Raw genomic sequence first — 19,986 nt, forward strand, 5'->3', positions numbered from 1 at the left:
GCATGGTATATTCAGAGATGATGATGTGTTTACCGAGGCCATTTGGAAGGGACTGAGAGGGTTCTGGGACAGCAAGGCAGACAGGTGGGAGCATGGTATCCTATGAGACTGAAAGTCACTTGAAAAGTTTTTATTTTTCTCAGCCCAGTTGAAAATCTCAAGCCTCATAAGTGGTGTGATATTCCATTGGGGAAACATTCATGGATATTTGAGTTGGTTTCCATTTGGGGTTCTCATTAACGTCTAAAGCACATCCTTAGCAGATCATCTTTATGGTTATTTTCATTCTGCACCAAGAAGGTAATGGCAGGGTCATAGGGGAGGCCTCCATCAGCTAGAATACACACTGTGAGTTTAACAAAGCATTTCTACCAGTCAGATGGCTTTAAGCATGAGCAACATGAGGAGATTCCTGTTGGCAGGGAGTTCTGTCTGGCCACTGTAAAGAAAATGGACTGTAGGGGACAAGGCTGAGCTTGGGGAGTCCCAGGAACAGTGGAGAAAGGGGGGTCTGGGTTCCTGAAAATGTAGTGAGTGGTCAAATTTGGAACCTGCTCCAGAGAGCAAATGGACAGTGTAACATTGGAACAGAGGGAAAGAAGTAAACTGTTTTTACCCACCACAAATCTCACACAAAATGTGTCAACTCCTTCCCCAACTCTAACCAGTTTGCCAACTTTCCAGACACATACTGTGTCCAATTCTAACAATTCTGACACTACCTGGAGTTAATCCCTGACCCCAAAACTTAAATTTCCAGTCCCCAGAGATAGCCCTCACAGGAGATGCCAAAGAATCGGGTGTCCAGGGTATAAACGTTACTACCCAACTTGGCTACAATGTCAAGTTTCCACAATATCTCCCTGTGTTCATGTTAGATAATTTTTTAGAATGGCTTACTGGAGCCAGGAAAACACTATTACTGGTTCATGATAAAAGATACAACCCAGGGACCAACAAATGAAAGAGGTACATATGGTAAGGTTGTGGGGAAGACACTGTGTATCTGTCTGGAGGTTCCAACCTATCAACATCTCTACACATTCAGCAACCCAGATTTACTCCATACCCCATGTTAAGGATTTTTTGTGTAAGTTTCTAATTTATTCACAAGATTGATTAGCTCATTGGACCTTAAAATCTACTCAATCTCTAATCCAACACATTTGGCCAGAGATCCAGGGGCTAGGTTCAATGTTACCATATTTTTGTCAATTACAAATGAAAGTAATTTTTTTTAAATCTACCCTTTAAGCATGCCTTGGTCTTTCTGGTTGCCAGACCATTCCCAATCCTGAATCTACATAGGAGTGCTCAGTACCAGTGATCTATTAGCACAGAAAACAGTCCTTTCATTCCAGAGATTCCAAGAGACTTAGAAGTCTGTGGGTCAGAATCCCTGGACAAAGACCCAATAGTGTGGGCTAGGGATATAGTTCAGTTGGTAGAGTGCTTGCCTCACATGCACAGTCCCTGGGTTCAATCCCCAGCACCACACACACAAAAAAAAACCCATAGTGTAATATTCAGTGTGTGCCTTTAGTGATCATGTGGTGAAAGGTTATGGAGAATAGCAGAAAATGTCCTTACTACTCACTCAAAATACCACCATCTGGGACTGGAGTTGTAGCTCAGTGGTAGAGCGCTTGCCTAGCATGCATGGAGCACCGGGTTTGAACCTCAGCACCACATAAAAATAAACAAAAAAATACATAAAGGTAATGTGTTCATCTACATCTAAAAATATTTTTAAAAATGCCACCATCTATCCCATAAAACCAATTCAAAAGAGCATTTATGGGGAGGCATGTGAGAGAGACCCAGGGGGATTCATCTTTGGCCCTGTTTGAGTTTTTGAATGGGAGAAGTATTCTAAAATGCCTACAATTTATTCTAAAAAATGACTGGATGGGTCAATAGTGCTGAAGATGAAATAAAGAGACAGTCTTGAAAGGATAAACAGAATATGTTAATAATCAGGCACAGAGCATCTGGGGACAACCTCAACTGTGATCATTAGGGGTCCTCCAAAGCGGATGAAAAGGGGAGAGTTTACATTCCGTCAGTCATTTCCATATCAGATTGTTCACATGAAAACAATCACTTGATGGCATCTTTTCATTTTCAAAGGAATAATAATCTCTACTATTTAAATCCATGTGAAGTGTCTCAGGATTTTTCTAGTCTAGAGGTTAAGACAGAATGGTTTATATTCATAAAACTCTATTTGGCATCTCTGTCTCTGTTAACTCATCGATGTTGAAGTGAAGCTGGTGAATAACCTACTGTGGGGAGAAGAGGCCAGTGAGTCTAAACTGAGGCTGGTCTTGAGCCTAAAAAAAAAAAGGACAGTGAAGTTCCCCTGGGTGCTTGCTGGGCAGCAGCCCCTTCCTGCCTCCAGCTGGGAAAGATGACAGTGAGAGGTAGCAGGGCATGAAAAGTGGAAGACCCACATGCAGATGGTATTTGGGGCTTCTGTTCTTTCTGAGGTTGTTCCTCTGGTTTCCTCGGGACTGTTTCCTAGACAATGTTTGGGTTTTGGTATGCATTCATTTACTGGAGTCTGTGTAATAAACTTGTATACATGAAGGAAATGTGTGAAAGTCAGTTTAGAGAAAGGCATTTTAGATATCCTCCTGGAGAAATGATTTATGAATTTGAAAGTTGCTTGAGATTTGAATGTTAAGGTAACTCCAGGTAAGGGTGTCCCCCTGGTGAATATTAAGGCTTTGAGGGAAGGAAAGTTTCCACACTGTGATGAAGGGACAGAAGGGCAAGGTAAACTCCCAGAGTAAAATTCTTAGGTGTCCCTACCTCAGCATGAGGGACTGATCCACTTGGGCTCCATTTCAGCCTTCAGTCTAAATCTCAAGCTTGGGAATATGTTTAACCTTCTGACTGTGGGGTTTCCCTTGTGAGCCTGAATGAGGCAGGCTGCCTGTTTGAACCAATTCAAATGTTTGCTTTACTTCCAACTTGATTCCTTTGCAGAATACTGCCATATAACTTCAGCTACTTCACGAATTGAATAAATAACTGAATAAGTCTCTTGTTAACATGTTTTTATTTTCTTGGATGAAAATGGATGGCTTGTCAGAAAAGGCATGACACACCTTGGCCATGAAGACAACTGCCTCATCCCAAACTTCTGAGCTCTGACAGTGTGTGACCTGCATTGGTCTGGGTAGATGTCCTTCTCTGAGGTGGTGGTGTCTCCAGGGGACACTCTCTGGAGCTGCTTGAGTGCACTTGTTACGTCATTTCCAGAGGAAAGAGGAAGAGCCCACTAGGTAAAATGAGCACACGGTGTCATTTCTGAATAGCCAGGATCAAGTTCTGCTTAAATGCAAGAATCCCTTAGGATAGGTAAGGACCAGGTCCTGGGAGAACCCTGTGCTGAGAAGGACTATATCTTGAATCCATCATTTGGACTCGGTTCCGCCAGGTAGTGAATCCTCTTGTCACACAGAGCTCAGGGGCGCGTCCTGGATCACTAGTCAATCAGAGGCGTGTGGGCGGGGTTTGGGGAACTGTCCAATCAGAAGCACAGTTGGGGAGAGGCGTCGCTCCTTACTTCTCGCGATCTTACTTCCTGGAGCCACCATAGTAGGAATCTCGCGATGCTGCTGAGGGAGGCTCCGGAGGACTGAACCGCTGCGGTTCTGTGACGTACGCAGACTCAGGCAGGGTGGGCTGCGTAGGGAGGACGCTGGAGTCCGAGGTCAGGAAATGGTGAGTGGTGTAGGGCGGAAGTCCTCAAGAGGAGAGCGGTCTCCTTGGAACCGACCGGAAGCAGCTGGGGTGACCCTGGCCTCCGGGCCTGAGCTCGGGAGTCTGCAGCGGCCCGCTCCGCCCTTCCCACCCAGCTTGCGCCGTGGGGCTGGACCGCCCCCAGGGATGGCCGCGTCAGGTCCGGTTCTCTCACAGCCGCTTCGGCCTGGAGTCTTCTCAGAGCAGCTCGGCGTCCGCAGGCCCGCGTCTCCCCCTGCGGTGCGGTGACGGTGGGAGGGTCGCGGGGAGACTCCCCTTTCTCCGCAGAGTAGTCCTGGTTACCCCGAACCTTCTAAATGCTTGGGAAGCAGGGTCTCAAATACACAACCTGCCCCCTCAGCCCCGTGCTTCTTTGGGGCTGGCAGTAAATCCCTGAATATCCAGATACTTCCCCCAAATTGTCAAACTCATGGGTAAGGGGGATCCACATGTTCATGTGGTTGGTTGTCAGTGGAAGGGTGTTGCCCTCCGTGATGTAATCGTTATTTTCCCTGGGCTGTTTCTAGACAGTTTTTTAAAAACAAAATGCTGATTGAGGGAGGTCATGACATCATTTGAAAGGAGTATTGCAATAGGGTGAAAGCCCCAACTGTTAAGGTCTGGAAGCATCTGAAGCATTAGGCAGAAAGGACTTCCCATTCTATGGAGGAGCTAACGGAAGTAGAAACTAGGTGGGAGAGGAGGAGAGGACGGAGGGTGGAGGGTGGCAACATCATCTCCTAGATGTGAGAGTGTTTCCCCAGTGGTCAGAGTCTTAGGATGACAGTAAAGGAGGGTTGTGTGCTGGTTCAGCCTGACTCAAAGTTCGGGGGCCTGGAGGAAGAAGAGAAATATAAGGAAATTTCGGTTAACTGATCATTTCAACTAATCGTTTTTGAGGCAAAAAGTGGGAATTTGGAAAGAGTGTTCTGCCCTTACAGATTCAAAAAGGGCAGAGGACATCATTTTGGTGTAATGAGACCAGTGTTTCTTTGTACTGTGTTTCCTAAGCACAACAAGAAAATGTTGTGAGGTGGGAATTCTTGAATCACCATTATCTACCATGATTACAGTGTTTGGGTAGAGTTCATCTTCAGGTGTTTGCTTGTGCATCCAGGGACTTGGTCTAATCAGAATGTAATTTTGCTGATTGAGGAAGTCTATGTGGGGCAGTCTGATGGAAAGACACCTTTGGCTTCTGCCCCTGGAGAAAAATGTTTATGAATTTGAGAGTTTATTTGGATGTGTAGTATAAAAAATAATTTTGTTTTTCCTCCACAGCCTGACATAGACAATTAAAATCCTTGGAAGTTCCTGGGCAATAGGAGTGTCTTTCGTTGTTTATCATGAGTCCATATGAGGCAATGTCTGAATTCTTTCTTAATGACATAGCAGAGTTGAACCTGGGCCTTGTGTATTCTAAATAGTTGCTTCAGCACTGAGCTACATCCCCAGTCCTTTTTTACTTTAAAGCAAGATCTTACAGGTTGCCCAGGCAGGCCTCTTGATCCTCCCGTGTCAGCCTGCCACTAACTGGGATTGCAGGCTTGTGCCACCACACCTGACTCTAGCCATTGTTTTTAATTTCATTTTGAGACAGGCTTAGTTATCCAGTATGACCTTGAACTTGCTATCCTCCTGCCTCAGTTTCTTGGGTAGCTGCAATTACAGGCAAACACCACAGTCCCAACTCAAGGCTTTTAATATTATTTGCCTTTTATTTCTTTTCATCTATTAATTTGATTCTAGGAGTTTTGTTGTTTAGCTTTTTAAGGTGGCTGATTGCATTAATGGATTCTTAAGTGTTATTCTTTTATGTTTATACTAGTTCCCACTTAGTTTTGGTATATATTTGTTTATGAATTAATGGATGTAATTGGTATCTGGTGAGGATTTTTTCATCTTTATAAGAAATGTTTGTGAGTTTTGTTTTTTCTGTCTCTCTTGTTTTGGTATGGAAATATGGACATCATGGCATAGATTATTAAGTATTACCTCTGCTTCTATTACTGGGAAGAGATTGTAGATGATTGTCATATTTTCATTAATTGTTAGTCAAAACAAAGCAGTGGGACCATGTGGGCCTGGTCCTTCCTGTTATTGTTTTAATTTCTTTAATACATATAGTCTTACTTACATTGTTGGTCTCTCTTCGTGAGAGTTTTTGTGGCTTGCTTCTTTCTAGGAATTGGTAGATTTCATACAAGTGATAAAATTGATGGGCATGGAATTGTTTATAAAATTCTTGGAGGGTCCTTTCACAGGATTAGAAGGGATCGCAATCTTTCATTACAGATGTTAGTAATTTCTGTTCTTTAGTTTTAGTTAGTTTGGCTAAATAAGTTCTATCAAATATATATATATATATATATGTATATGTATGTATGTACTGGTGATTGAATCCAGAGAGGGGTACTTTACCACTGATCTACATCCCCAGTCCTTTTTGAGACAGGATATCACTGAGTTGCTGAGGCCATCCTCAACTTGTGATCCTCTTGCTTCAACCTCCTGAGTTGCTGGGGTTGCTGGGATTACTGGTGTGTACCACCGAGTATGGTGAATTCTGTTGATTTTTGATGATCTTGTCAAGGAACCAGCTTTTGGTTCTGTTGATTTCCTGTTGATGTTTCATTGATATCTTCTGTAGTTGTTTTTCTCTATTTAAGATTATTGGGCTTTTTTAAAAAATTTTTTCTTATTTTTTATTTTTTTGCCTCAGGTATGCTAGGCAAGTGCTTTGCCACAGAGCTACATCCCTACTCCCCTTTTCCTGGTTTTTGAATATGTAATGTTAGACTATTGAATTGAGAGTTTTTTCTTTTATATGCATTCATTTGTTTAAATTTCTCCCTCAGAACTCCTTTTCTACAACCCAGCAGTGATATTAAGATGTGTGTTCATTTTCACGTATTTTGAAATACTTAAATTTCTTTTGAGAGTTTTCCTTTGACCTGTTTGTCTTTTAAAAGTGAATAATTTAATCTGTAGTTCCTTCTAGGTTTTCCAACTGTCATTCTGCTATTGATTTCCACTTGCATTATAATATAATTCAAGGGCAACTATGATTTCTGTTGCTTTAGGTGTTTTAGGGTGTGTCCTGTAGTCTGAACATGGTCTATGTTGGTGAATATTCTTAGTGATCCTGAAGAATCTATGCTCAGGTTATGAATGCAACCAAGTGGTAGACAACTTGTCTAGCATACACAAGTCTTGGGTTTGATCCTCAGTGCTGGAAAAAATAATGAAAAGAAAGTGTCCATGGCTGTTGATGGACGAAGCATTCTGCCATATCCAGTAACTCCAGAAATCATGCCGTTGATTTCAAATATAACATTAGTAATTTCTGCCTTCTTGATCTGTGAATTACTGTTGAACACTCCAGACATGATTGTGCTGAATCTCTAACATGATCTATGATTTTCGTTTCAGTTCCATTCTTTTGTCTCATGTCATTTTAGGGGAATACATATTAAAGATTGTTACATGTTCTTAGAGAATGGACTGCTTTATCATTTAATCCCTTTATTCCTTATTCTTTTGTTTTCAGATACAGCTTAATTAGTCTCAGTATAGCTTCTAGAGGGGTTTTTATATCAATGTAAGAATAGGGTATCATTCTGCATAAATTTATTTAGACATTTTTATATTGATCTTATTTCTAAAATATACGTTTAAATTGACAAAGATTGCATACAATTATTATTTGAAGCATAATGCTTTCAAAATGTATACCTTGTCAAGTGGCTAATTGATCGATATGTTACATATCTAGCTTTTGTTTTAGAACACTTAAGATATAATTGCATAATGGTTTTCCAGAGTACAATACAATGATCTTAACTATAATCAACATAATATAATTATAATGGTTTTTCTCATAGAGAATACAAGGTCGGGTCTTATTTTCTAGTATATTTTGCCATATTGCCTTTTAATTGATATATGCAGATAGTTCACATATAATTATCACTGTGTTTGGATTAATAAGTGTCATATTTGTAATGGTTTTCTGTTTTGGTTGCTGTGGGTTTTTGTTTAAGCTTCCTGTGTTTTTCTGTGTTCTCATTATACTGGGTTAGTTTACAGTTCTGTTTTCTCTCCTCCATTAGCATATCAAATCTACTCATTTTCTAAATATTTTAGTGATTTCCCAGAGTTATCAAAGCCCATTTATAACTAATCTAATGTATTTTCAAATGACAATGTCCTGTTTCATGAGAGTGCAGCTACCTTAGTATGTTTCCAGCTCCTCTTTCCTATCCCACATACAGTTGCTTTCACTCATTTTATATGTCATTGAGTGTAACCACTCAATGCATTGTTGATGCTATCAATTTAAGAAACATTTGTCCATTAATACAAATAGAAATAAAGTTTTTATTGTACTTCCGTTTAATTATTTCCTAATACTTCTTTATGTGAGCAACATTCTCACATCTTTTTCTTTCTTGCTAAAGAATTTCTTTCAGTAAGACATGCAAAGCAGGGCTGGTGTCATGGCTCAGTGGTAGAGCACTTGCCTAGCATATGTGGGGCCCTGGGGTTTGATACTCAGCACCACATAAAAAAATTTTTAAAAAAATAAATAAGTTATTGAAAAAAGACATTCAGAGCAAATATAATGATGAAACAGTCTCTGAATCTTACTGTGTTCTTTCCCTTTTTCAAACCTCATAAGTTCAATAATTTCTCAGCTCATTGTTTGATCTGCTGACTCCAATGTACCATGGAACACCTATAGGGATGGTTTCATTTGAGTTCTTATAATTCGTACCTGAAAAGTTTCTAAATGATCCTCTTGATAACTTCTGCATCTTTATTGCTATGTTATTCATATGCCCTTTACCTGACTTTCCTTAACTTTTTCACCATGATTGCATCAGTTACCTGAAAGCTTTTCCCTATCAAGTTCATTATCAGGTTTCTCAGAAATGACCTTTCTTCCCCCACCCCTTGGTGGTGCTAGGGATTGAACCCAGGGCCTTATGCATGCAAGGCAAGCACTCTACCAACTGAGCTATATCCCCAACCCCAGAATGCCCTTTCTTAATTGATTTATTTCCATTGTTGACCCTATTTTCCTTTTGATTTTTGTTGTTGTTATATTTCTTGATAAGTGGACATTTGAATAGTTGAATGGTTAACTTTAGAAATTGAATTTTCCTTCTTTTCCATTGTTGAGGCAGGAAGATTAGAGTGATTTGAAGTTGGGGTTTTCTTTGACCCCCAACATTTGGCTCTAGAAATCACCCATATTGTCACTGCTTGGGTAATACTATTTTTTTCCCAAGATGGAATATATGAAAACCAGAATTTTCAAATGGTTTCTTTTCCTCCCCACTGACAGAAGCAGAAGGCGATTTTTCTCAGGATGGAACTGTGTTTCTTTGTATCCTTTCTAGAGATAGAAACTCAAAAACGGCTGCTAAAACTGGGTCCCCTTGAAGTTTTATTTCTCAAATTTATCTTCTCTTGGTCTTAAGCAATTCATCAGGGATATTTGAGATTTTCCTAACCTTGTTCTATTTTTGAGTTTCTTCTGGAATAGTGCATCTCTGGATCTGCCTCTTTGTTCCTCCACTTTAGAGACAATGGCTTGCCTTTTTACCTTAGGCCTCTTGAGTCTTGAAGAGTTGTGGATTTTATATTTCTTTGCCTCTTTCTCGGGCAGTTGGAAATGTCCTCTTTATGTTCTTCCATGCTCACTGGAAAGTGGAATAAGTACATTGATTTTTTTGATGTTCAGTGACCTTATTTAACCCTCAACATTCCTTCCCTTTGCTCCCTTCAACAAGATAAGGTGTTCAAAAGCCTGGGGACTCCCTTTGGTGGGGCAGGAGACTGAAATCACCCAAACATCTGCCCAAGATGTGGGAGTGAATTCTCACAGTAGCTTCCCTGTTAACCTGTCTAAAGCTGCCAAGCTAGGTGCATCTCCTTGCTCCTGTTCCCTGTTTGAAACATCTGCCCACCCCTCTCCATGAGCCCTCAGTAGTAAGTCTTCACGTCCTCTCTGTTTTGTGTGCTATATCTCTGTGTGCCTCATCATTACAACCACTCCTCAGGTGACCAAAGCCTTTTGCACCATGAGGAGACCCGAACCGCCTTCTGTGTCTGTCTTTTCTTGCTCTAACTTGCTAACTGCTCTCCTGCCTGATAGGCAGCATGCACTGGGACTTACATTTGCTAGATATAAGGGGGTCTCTTTTTTTTTTTTAATATATTTTTTAGTTGTAGGTGGACACAACACCTTTATTTTATTTTATTTTTATGTGGTGCTGAGGAGCGAACCCAGGGCCTCTTGCATGCTAGGCGAGCGCTCTACCACTGAACCACAAGCCCAGCCCATAAGGGCTGTGACCTATGCAGTTTTGTTTATTGCTGCCACATCAGTGAATTGTGACTCATATTGCCATGTTGTAAGGAAGAGAAACAGAAATTAGTATTTCTTTCTCAAATTAATTCTTTATTTAAATTATTCATCATGAAGTATGCTCAAAAGAATGAATAAAATGTTTGTGGTAAGATTTATTAATAAAAGCAATATAAGTATCCTGGAAATCATCATCAAGATTCATAACTAGGGCAGCCATTCAAGCCTCCAGGTGTTCCCTGAGTAAATCATTACTGTCCTGCCTCATTGTGACCATTTTCCTGCACTTTGTCTACCTTTCCTATCTTTACCTTGTATGATTTTTCACGAAGTAAATTTCTTTTAGGTTTTCCCCCTTAGGACTTTGAATAAGTGACTATTAAGGGAATTACAGGGAAAACCATTATGGGTGCTCCTTTTGCCTCACTGTTTCACACAGTTCCCAAGGTGGAGGCCATTGTGTCAGACTTTTTCAAGGTTAATTTTCAATGTTGTGAGAAATAGTACATCTGTCTCCACAGAGGAATGCACAGTACATCCACTGGTCATTAGAGAAAAATCAAGCACCCTGTTTACAGTGATAAAGTTGAAATTAAGGAAGTGATAGGGAAATATATTGATAGATCAGCTGTTCATGCATAACTCTTTGCTTGTAGTGTTCATCAACACTTAACTAATCCTTAATTGTTTTTTGTTTGGGTTTTTTTATGAAACAAGGGATTGAAATCAGGAGCACTCAACCAGTGAGCTATATCCCTGATCCATTTTATTTTTTATTTTTGAGACTGGGTCATGCTAAATCATCTAGGGTGGCTTCAAACTTGTGACTCTTCAAACTTGGACCCTCCTGACTCTGTCTCCTAAGTAACTGGGCTCATAGGCACATGCCACCTGTGCCTGGCTCATTGCATGTGTTGTAGGTTTTTTGTTCTCCCTAGTTTTAGTCTTTTATCTCCTTTTAATTTTCATATATTAAAAAATTTTACTCCATTTTTGTGGTTTATTCTTTTTCTTAGGAAAGTATTACATCCAAAATATATGTCACTGCCTTCTCAGAATCCCATTTCAGTGTATAGTGCATCCATGGAATATATGGGAATAAAATTCTTGTTTCACAGTAAATAACAGTTTGTCCCTACCCAATTTATTCAAGAGTTTAGGGCTGGGGAGATAGCTCAGCTGGTAGAGTGCTTGCTTTGCAAGCACAAGGACCTGAGTTCGATCCCCAGTACCGCAAAAAAAAAAAAAGAGTTTATTATTTCTGCCACTGTTGTACAATGTTTATTATGTAGTGAGGCAGTTTTTTTGTTTGTATGTCCATCAAATACTGTTTTTCTTACCAATGATGTATTTGTTAATTCTGTGTTAATAGTATAGTATCCTGCTGGGAGTGCTGGTGCACGTCTGTAATCCCGGCTCCTTTGGAAGCTAAGGCAAGAGGATTGTATGTTAGAAGACATCCTGGGTAACTTAGCAAGACCTTGTCCCCAGAATTTTTTGAAAAAAAGGATAGTGATGTTGGTTAGTAGTAGAATTCCTGTATGTTCAATACAAAGTACCACTCCCAAAAAATTAAAATTAAAAAGTAGTATCTTGTACTGAAGAGTAGTGTAAAAGACTTTTATCAATATTAGGTGAGCTATTTTCTAGTTACAGTGATTTTAATCATTATACATTTCAAGCATTTATTATACCTACTAGGTTAGGGAAAGCAGTTATTAACATCTAGTCAAAGGTGTGTTTGGGGAATTATTCAATTTTACTGATATGTGTTGGTGATATATACCTCATTCCAAGATCATTGGCATATACTGTTTGGCTACACTAAACCCCTCTTTATAGTTAAGCTGGTGAGATCGATAGCAGTAGCAGTTCCTAGATGCTGGTAAAGGTTGAACTTGGTTCTTAAGCATTTCTAAGAACTTGCGGTCTTAGGAAAGTTGGTGTTAACTCTCTTGTGCACACCCAGTGGTAGGACTTTGTTATGAGAGGTACTACAGATCAGGTGTACAACAAGACATTGGGTGAGCCAGGAGCACAGTGTGTGTTCCTGTTCTGCTGTTGTGTTAACACACAGTTCGAGGTTAGCATCAGAATTGTGAGGATGTGAGTATGGATGAAGAGTAAGAGTGTGATGACCAAATCGTGGAATGAACACAGCATCATGTCAACTTTTTATGAAATGAGTCTCAGTCGCCAGTATGAAGTCTTACTGTTCCTCTTGGAAATCATATGGGATGTTTTTAGGATTCAGTGACCTTTGATGATGTTGCTGTGACCTTCACTCTGGGAGAGTGGACTTTGCTGGATCCTTCCCAGAAGCAGCTGTACAGAGATGTGATGTGTGATACCTTCAAGAACCTGGCCTCTATAAGTAAGTGTGACACTGTTCCCTCACTTAGTCAATCACAGGACAATTGTTTTCTTGCTCATTAGTGCTGCTTCATGTTATGGGATATGGAAAAGAAAATTTGGGTGAATATATCATCAGGTTTGGTCAAATTATGCTATCAACCTAGCTAGATAATTGTTCATCAGTGTTTAATAATTGATACTGATTTTTCTGGGTCTTTTAGAAAAAGAAAGAGAAGATCAGACCATTGAAGATGTATACAAGAATCCCAGAAGAGAATTAAGGTAATTGGCACTCATAGGAGAAATCAATGTCCCTCGAAAATCTGGCAGTGACAAGAAATCTTAAAAACAAGCAAATGGTACTAATAAGCCCAGCTTCAAATTGATTTTGTCTCATAAGATGTTCTCCCAACATGCATTCAGGTCTACAATCTGGAAATTTAAAATCCAAAATGTTCTAATATTGGAAACATCTAGAGCACCAACATGATGCCTGATGTGACATGTTCTTGGGGGTTCATTGTGTACAAGCTTTATAACATGCATAAAATTATTTTAAAATATTGTGTGACGTTACCTTTAGGCGGTTTAGGTGCTGTGATACAAAAGTGAATTTTGTGTTTCATTGTGACCCATCTTTGAGATACCTTAATAAGTATATGTAAAATATTTGAAGATCCAAACATTTTTGATCCACAGTATTTTCCAGAAAGTACCCAATTGCATTTAAAGGTGATACAGACATTCAGTGTTTGCCAGTTCTTGGAAACAGTATTAAGATACTCCATAATAATACAACTATTTTGATAATAGCAGTGCTTCTCGTTTCTTCCAGAAGTCAAGTGGTAGGGAGATGCTGTGAGCATGAAGAAGGTAGTCAATGTGGAGAAACTGTCAGCTGGAAACCAGATTGTTTTGTGAACAAGATAGTTCCTCCAGGAGTAAAATCAAGTGAAAGCCCTGTGTGTGAAGAAGTCCTCGTTGGTCATTCATCTATAAATGTGCCCCTCAGAGCTTATGCTGAACAGAAACCATATGATTATCCAGAATATGGGGAGAATCCATGTAAATATAAGGAATGTGAAAAAGCCTTCAGTTCTCTCCAATACTTTGAGGAGTATGAAGGAACTCACACTGAGGGCAGATATCATGAATGTAAACAATGTGGAAGAGTCTTCAGTCTTTCCAGTTCCCTTCAAGTACATGAAAGAATTCACACTGGAGAGAAACCCTTTGTATGCAAAGATTGTGGGAAAGCCTTTACTCGTTCCAGGTCTGTTTATAGACATGAAAGAACTCACACTGGAGAGAAGCCTTATGTATGTAAGGATTGTGGGAAAGCCTTGTGTGATTCAAGTTCCCTTACAATACATGAAAGAACTCACACTGGAGAGAAACCCTATGTATGTAGGGATTGTGGGAAAGCTTTCACTCATAGTAGGTCCTTTTATAGGCATGAAAGAACTCACAGTGGAGAGAAACCCTATATATGTAAGCAGTGTGGGAAAGGCTTGAGTGATTCAAGTACCCTTAAAATACATGAAAGAACTCACAGTGGAGAGAAACCCTATGTTTGTAAGGAATGTGGGAAAACCTTTAGTTCTTCCAGTTACATTCGAATACATGAAAAAGCTCACACTGGAGAGAAACGGTATATTTGTAAAAAATGTGGAAATGCCTTTGGTTATTACAGTTCACTTAAAAAGCATGAAAGAATTCATATTGGAGGAAAACCCTTTATGTAAGGAGAGTGGGATATCTTTTACGTATTTTATTTCCTTTCACAAACAAAAATTTACCCTGGGGATAAATCCTATGTCTGTAAACAATGTGGGGAAAAAATATAGTCACTGCAGTCATGTTCTTAGACATCAGAGAACCCAAAATGGAGACAAGCCCTATGTATATAAAGAATGTGGAAACATCATTAGTTCTTCCATTATCTTGAAATATGTGAAAGAATTCACACAGGAGACAAACACTATATATGTGAGCAATGTGGAAAGGGCTTTCATTCTTTCCATTATATTGAAATCCATGAATGAACTCCATGTTGGAGAGAAACGCATTGTGGGAAAGCAGCCATTCCATTTCCTTTCACAGACATGGAAGAACTCACACTGGAGAATAACCCTGAATAAAGAATGTGGAAGACTTCATTATTACATAAGCTTTCTAGCAGACTTGAGAATGCACATTGCAGAGAACTTGTATTAATGTAAAGCATGTGGGAATGCCTCTAGTCATCTTGGTTCAACATACATATATCCATAGCTATAGTACGGAGAGAAACCTGGAATAGAAAAGAGAGGCAAAAAGGTCCAGTTGGCCTACATGTACACAGGATCAGAACTCTTCGAATGTGAAAAATACAAGATAGTTTTCAGTTTTAACAGTTTCAATGTCCTATGAAAGTTCTTCAGGTAGTGGAATCCTGTAAATGCATTAATATGAAGAGCTTGATGTAAAATAATTTGTTTAGTATTCTCTAGAGACTTCACTGTAGGAAACATGCAAAAACTTACATTGTGTTCATAAGTGACTCATTCTGAAAGTAGATCTCTGCAGTCTATATTTCTAATTTATATTCTTGAAAATAAATGTTGAGAAAACACACCTCGGTAGGTTTCATTTAGGTAATAGCATGAGAGTTTATATATATATAGTTGTCTTTCAATCAGATAATGAGTTTTTGTCCTTTGTACTTGAACCATGTTGGATCCATAGGTGAATTGGTGAATTGAACTGTATTTCGGATGTGCCATAGGCCTAATTTTTATGCAGTTTTAAAATAATTGTGGTTAAAGGACTACTGAAAATGAATTGGTTTTGGAGTTTTTTTGTTTTTTTTCTTTTTTGGTACTGGGCTGTACATTTTTTTAGAAAGACTTTCTTGTAGATTTTTTTCTTTTGATTTTGTGTTTTCACAAAAATTTATTGGCAAAATTCAAAATGTAGTGATAAAATATATTTTTGGGGATACAGTTCTAATAAGAATAATGAAATTCTTTTAAGGAGGAATAACAGTTCAGTTAATTGGGAGTTAAAAGTTAAGAGTTTGCTATCAAATTAATTACAAATATGTTCTGTAAAAATCATTCTTAGCTGAAGGACTTTGCAAATTTAGACAGATTTGGCCTACAAATTATAGTTGGAGAATAAGAGATTTTTACCAGTACCAAGGAAGAAACAAAAAGCAGAAGAAATCAAAGACCACCAATAATAGATATTGTTTCTTACCTTTTTTTCTAATTATATTTGTATGGTTCTTTATTTCACATTTCATTGCATTTGACCTCCTTGTTGACAAAGTCATCTATTTGCTCAGAAATGGATTAGAATTATTTAGCAAAAAAGAGAAGGAATAAATTTGTACTTATTGACTACCGAAATTAATTTTTTTTTAGTCCTTTTTTGGTATCTGGAATTGAACCCAGAAATGCTTAACCACCAAACCACATTGAACCCAGAGGTGCCTAACCACTGAGCAACATGCCCAATCCCCCTTTTTTTAAAACCTAGAAACAGGATCTCATAAGTTGCTTAGAGCCTCCCTAAGTTGCTGAGGCTGACTTTGAACTTGAATCCTCTTGCCTCAGATTCCAAACCAATGGAATTCTAGGTGTGCACCCCACACCCAGCACAAGATAGTGATTCTATTTGGAGATGGCAGGATCTCTAACAGGTGGGGCCTAGTTGGAAAACTTAGAACAGCTGAGATGTGATAGATGTTGGAACACAAGCCTCTTCCTCACTTTTTGCTCCTAAGCCACCATGAGATGAGAAACTTTACTTCACCACATATTCCCCCCACCATGCTGTATTCTGTTGTCAGTGACTCATTTGACAAGAGCCAGATGTCAGGACTGACAACACTGAAACTGTGAGCCAAACTAAACTTTTCCTCCTTTCAGTTGTTTATTTTAGGTTTTTGTCATAGAGGTGGAAAGCTGTCAAACCAAGTGACCATTTGATGAGAAAATAAATATGGCTAGAAGGAAGCCATGAACTGCTATTCATTGAGAAAATCAGTAAAAGACCCTGAAGATATCAGTGCTGCATCTGCCATGACAGACCTAAAGTGCTTGGGCTTGGAGTATAAATCAGTATAATGGAAGGTGTCCAGGTCACTCATGAGAACTTGAACTTCATCCAACTTGACCAGAACACACTGAACACATTTCCCAAGAAAAACCCCTCTTTCACTCCCAGATCTGAATTGCCCTGCTTCTGGAAAGCCTTCCAACTGCCTTTACTGTAAGGCAAAGGCCTGATTTCCCCACTCTTGGCTCCCTCAGTCTTGTTCTCCTTTGACCCCATGAGACTGAAGGGAGCTCCTCAAGCCAAGGCCTCTGTGCAGAGAGATACTGCAGGAAGCCTTCATTATATGCTGGAAGAGGGAATGGAGATTGAAGGTCCCTGAAGGCACCTCAAGTCTGCTTGATTCTGCAGGTCCTGAGACAGCCAGTCCATTTTGGCCTCCTCCAGAGGCCCATCAGAATGTCCTGTGGGGAAGGACACAGCAGAGACAGGACAGAGCTTCAGTTCAAGGTACCCCTTGGTGTGGGCATGTGCCATAAGAGCATCAAGCAGGGAGCGGGTCTTTGGTTTGTTTGTTTTTTTAATCCTTTACTCAGCTTAGGTGCCCATTTTAGCTTCTAACTCAGTGATTCTCAATCCTCCACAGTAATTCTCTAAACATTTCTCGTTCTCATTATGTTGGGGGAGTAGTGAGGTTTATCTAGTGAGTTAATGCCAAGGATGCTGCTAAATGGTGTACAATGCCCACCTGAAAGGATTATTTAGCTCCATATGTTACTGGTGCTAACCTTCAGAAACCCTGTTCCAGGTGTTTCTCACTTAAATATTTGCCATATTTGTTTCCCTGATAACCTGGAGAGGCAATTAGAGCTAGGTGCACATGATATGTGATATTTGCTCAGCACCTGTGCATGAGCCATTTTCAGAGAGACTGAGTAGGGGGACATAGAAAACTTTTTGTGCAGGTCATAAATGTCTTCCCAGGTGGGATACTTCTTCCTTGTGCCAGCAACAGTATTCATATTACAGGTGATTCTGTGCACCAAGGTGACCCCGCCATGGGTTATACTTGGGACAATACCTTTCTGAGACTACTAGGGGTTATCAGTATGGACAGGCCTTGTTCCAGGGCCAAGGGTTTCAGTAACTCTGCTCAGTGATGTAGCTCAAATTTTTCATTAAAATGTTTGTGTCTTTTTCTCTGATAGACTTCAGAGTTAGAGGTCTGATTCCATGGGGTTTCCAGTTTGGGACTTTGAGCCTCATTGGATTATACGAAGTTCTTTCCTTATTTATTGCCTTTTTTTTTCCCTTCACAATGCTGAATGAAATAACCATTTTGTAGGCTTCATAGATGAGAATGAGGCCTAGGAAAGTTCAGTGAGTGGCTCAGTAGTACAGAACTCTTAAATTGCCATTGGATTTTCACTTCTGTCCCTTAATTATCTTTCTGATCTCACCAGATGCAGCAGCCATGTGGTCAGAACTGTGTCTGAATTTATCCTCAGGTTTCTCAACCTTCTTATAGCAACTACTTCAGCTCTCTTCCGGCTGAACCTACTGGTGTACAGTTCTGGGGACCACCTGAGAGCCTGTTCAGTGTTGTCGTCATCCGTTGCATGCTGGCTGACCTGTTCTCCACCATTGCTCCCTCAGCTTTTTGAGACGTTCAACCAGATAATAATCTTCACATTTAGCTATACTCATTCCTCCCTGCTCATGATCATGGGATATGACCACTGTGTGACTCTCTGCTACCTTTGCATCACAACGTGCTCATAATATCACATATCTGTGCCCATCTTGTGGCCTGATCTGGGCTGGCGGCTCCCTGATGGAAATGATGATGATGACATCAGTAGTTTTCACCCATCTTCTGGAACTCTAATGTGAAGCACCATTTTCTCCCCCATGGGTTTTCCCAGTTGATACTCACCCTTGGGGAGGAGATAGTTGTCACTGTGGCAGTGGTACTATTGTGTGACTCGTTCCTGATAGGCCATTGATTCCTCATTGATCTCTCCTATGTCTTCATTGTGCCACCATCTTGATCCCTTCTGGTGTGTGTTTCCCTTCCCACTGTGGTGATATTGCATGTGATTCTGTCTCTGTCATCTGCCCCAAGCACAGGGTCCCTCATTTTCTGTACGATGACACCTAATGTCCACCACCCATACAAGTGTTCTCTAGTACAGTTGGGTGACTCGAGATAATGATAATGTATAGTTTTTTTTAAAAAATCTAGAAAAAGAGTTTTGAATGTTCTTACTACAAAGAAAAAAAATGAGATATAATTACCTGTTTTTTAATAGACCTAAAGTTTACATGTATGAAAACATCACATTTTACCTCTTAAAAATGGATTCTTATGACCTGTCAAACTAGTTTTCAAATTACAGTGTTTTTAGCTGAGCACAGGGGTGCACACCTAAAATACCAACTACTAGGGAGACTGAGGCAAGAGGAGTGCAAGTTTGGGGCCTGCCTCAGAAACTTGGCGAGACCCTGTCTCAAAATAAAAAGGACGGAGCATGTAGCTCCATGGTAAAGTGCCCCTACATTCATTCCCTAGTACAAAAGAAAGAGAGATACAAAATGTGTTTTCATTTGGCCCACATTAAGAATAACCAAAACCTTACAAATGTCCAAAATGCAAGAAAAGTTTCAATTTTACCAAATGGTTGCAAGATCCTGTTAAAATTCCTCACGAACTGTGCTTATGCCCATTGGCTGGGACCACTATAAGACCATACACTTGCACTGTGCTTATGATCCTGCTTGGCTTTGCCCATCTTCTGCTCTGGTCTTGGGATGGTGGCTTGGGCATGGGGATAATGGTGACATTAACAGTTTTCCACCTCAACTTCTGTGGCCCACCATGTGCCGTACGTTTTCCTTCTAGAAACTGACCTGTGTGGAGAAACCTTTGCTCCGTGAGTGTGAATCGGACAGTGTGGTCAGCCTGGGTGGTGCCACACTGTTCTCTGTCTTCCCTGTGCTCGTGGTCTGGGAGATGCCCTGCCCTGTTCTCCGTGTGTCTCAGCTGGCTGTGGTGGTGGTGCACTATGGTTTTGCCTCCATTCTCTGCCTCAAGGCCAGGGGCCCCCATTCTATATCTGTTGGAACCCTAATGTCTCCCACCCCCTTCGTTAGCCCGGTCATTTTCAACCTCAGGAATAAGGAGATGAAGGTAGGCATAAATAAAAGCATGTATGGAAAAGTCTATGTCCAAAGCCCCTGATAGTCTGTTTGGTGGTGGGGAAATAGGATAGAGGGGCTTGGGTTACTCTGTCTCCACATAACTCTTGAACAGATCAGGTATGTGAAAATACATCACTAGGTGTTTAATACCTACCAGCTATTTGTGTCCTCAACTTACTGCTTCAGTTAAAGCAATTGTGAGCTCTTGTTTTTGATCTGATGTGATTTACTCCCTCCAACTATCTGTGCCTAGTAAGGTGGGC

At 40.1% G+C, this 19,986-nt stretch overlaps 1 protein-coding gene across 1 annotated transcript; it reads left to right on the forward strand.

The window, feature by feature from the left end:
* Positions 1 to 3,729: 3,729 nt before the first annotated feature.
* LOC124968212 (zinc finger protein 670-like) lies at positions 3,730 to 15,325 on the forward strand. Its single transcript, XM_047530501.1, has 4 exons — positions 3,730 to 3,990; positions 12,374 to 12,500; positions 12,703 to 12,763; positions 13,317 to 15,325. Exons 1-4 carry the CDS (start codon positions 3,730 to 3,732, stop codon positions 14,224 to 14,226), a joined length of 1,359 nt encoding a protein of 452 aa, XP_047386457.1. The 3' UTR covers positions 14,227 to 15,325.
* The last annotated feature ends 4,661 nt before the right edge of the window (positions 15,326 to 19,986 follow it).

Source organism: Sciurus carolinensis, chromosome 17 (assembly GCF_902686445.1).
Source record: "Sciurus carolinensis chromosome 17, mSciCar1.2, whole genome shotgun sequence".
NCBI lineage: Eukaryota > Metazoa > Chordata > Mammalia > Rodentia > Sciuridae > Sciurus > Sciurus carolinensis.

What these genes read in the sequence shown, in the direction of transcription:
- LOC124968212 (XM_047530501.1), top strand. Translation starts at nt 3,730, where the DNA reads ATGGTGAGTGGTGTAGGGCGGAAGTCCTCAAGAGGAGAGCGGTCTCCT. An exon ending in GGCCCGCGTCTCCCCCTGCG is followed by an intron (nt 3,991 to 12,373) that starts GTGCGGTGACGG and finishes GGATGTTTTTAG; the next exon opens with GATTCAGTGACCTTTGATGA. An exon ending in AATCCCAGAAGAGAATTAAG is followed by an intron (nt 12,764 to 13,316) that starts GTAATTGGCACT and finishes CGTTTCTTCCAG; the next exon opens with AAGTCAAGTGGTAGGGAGAT.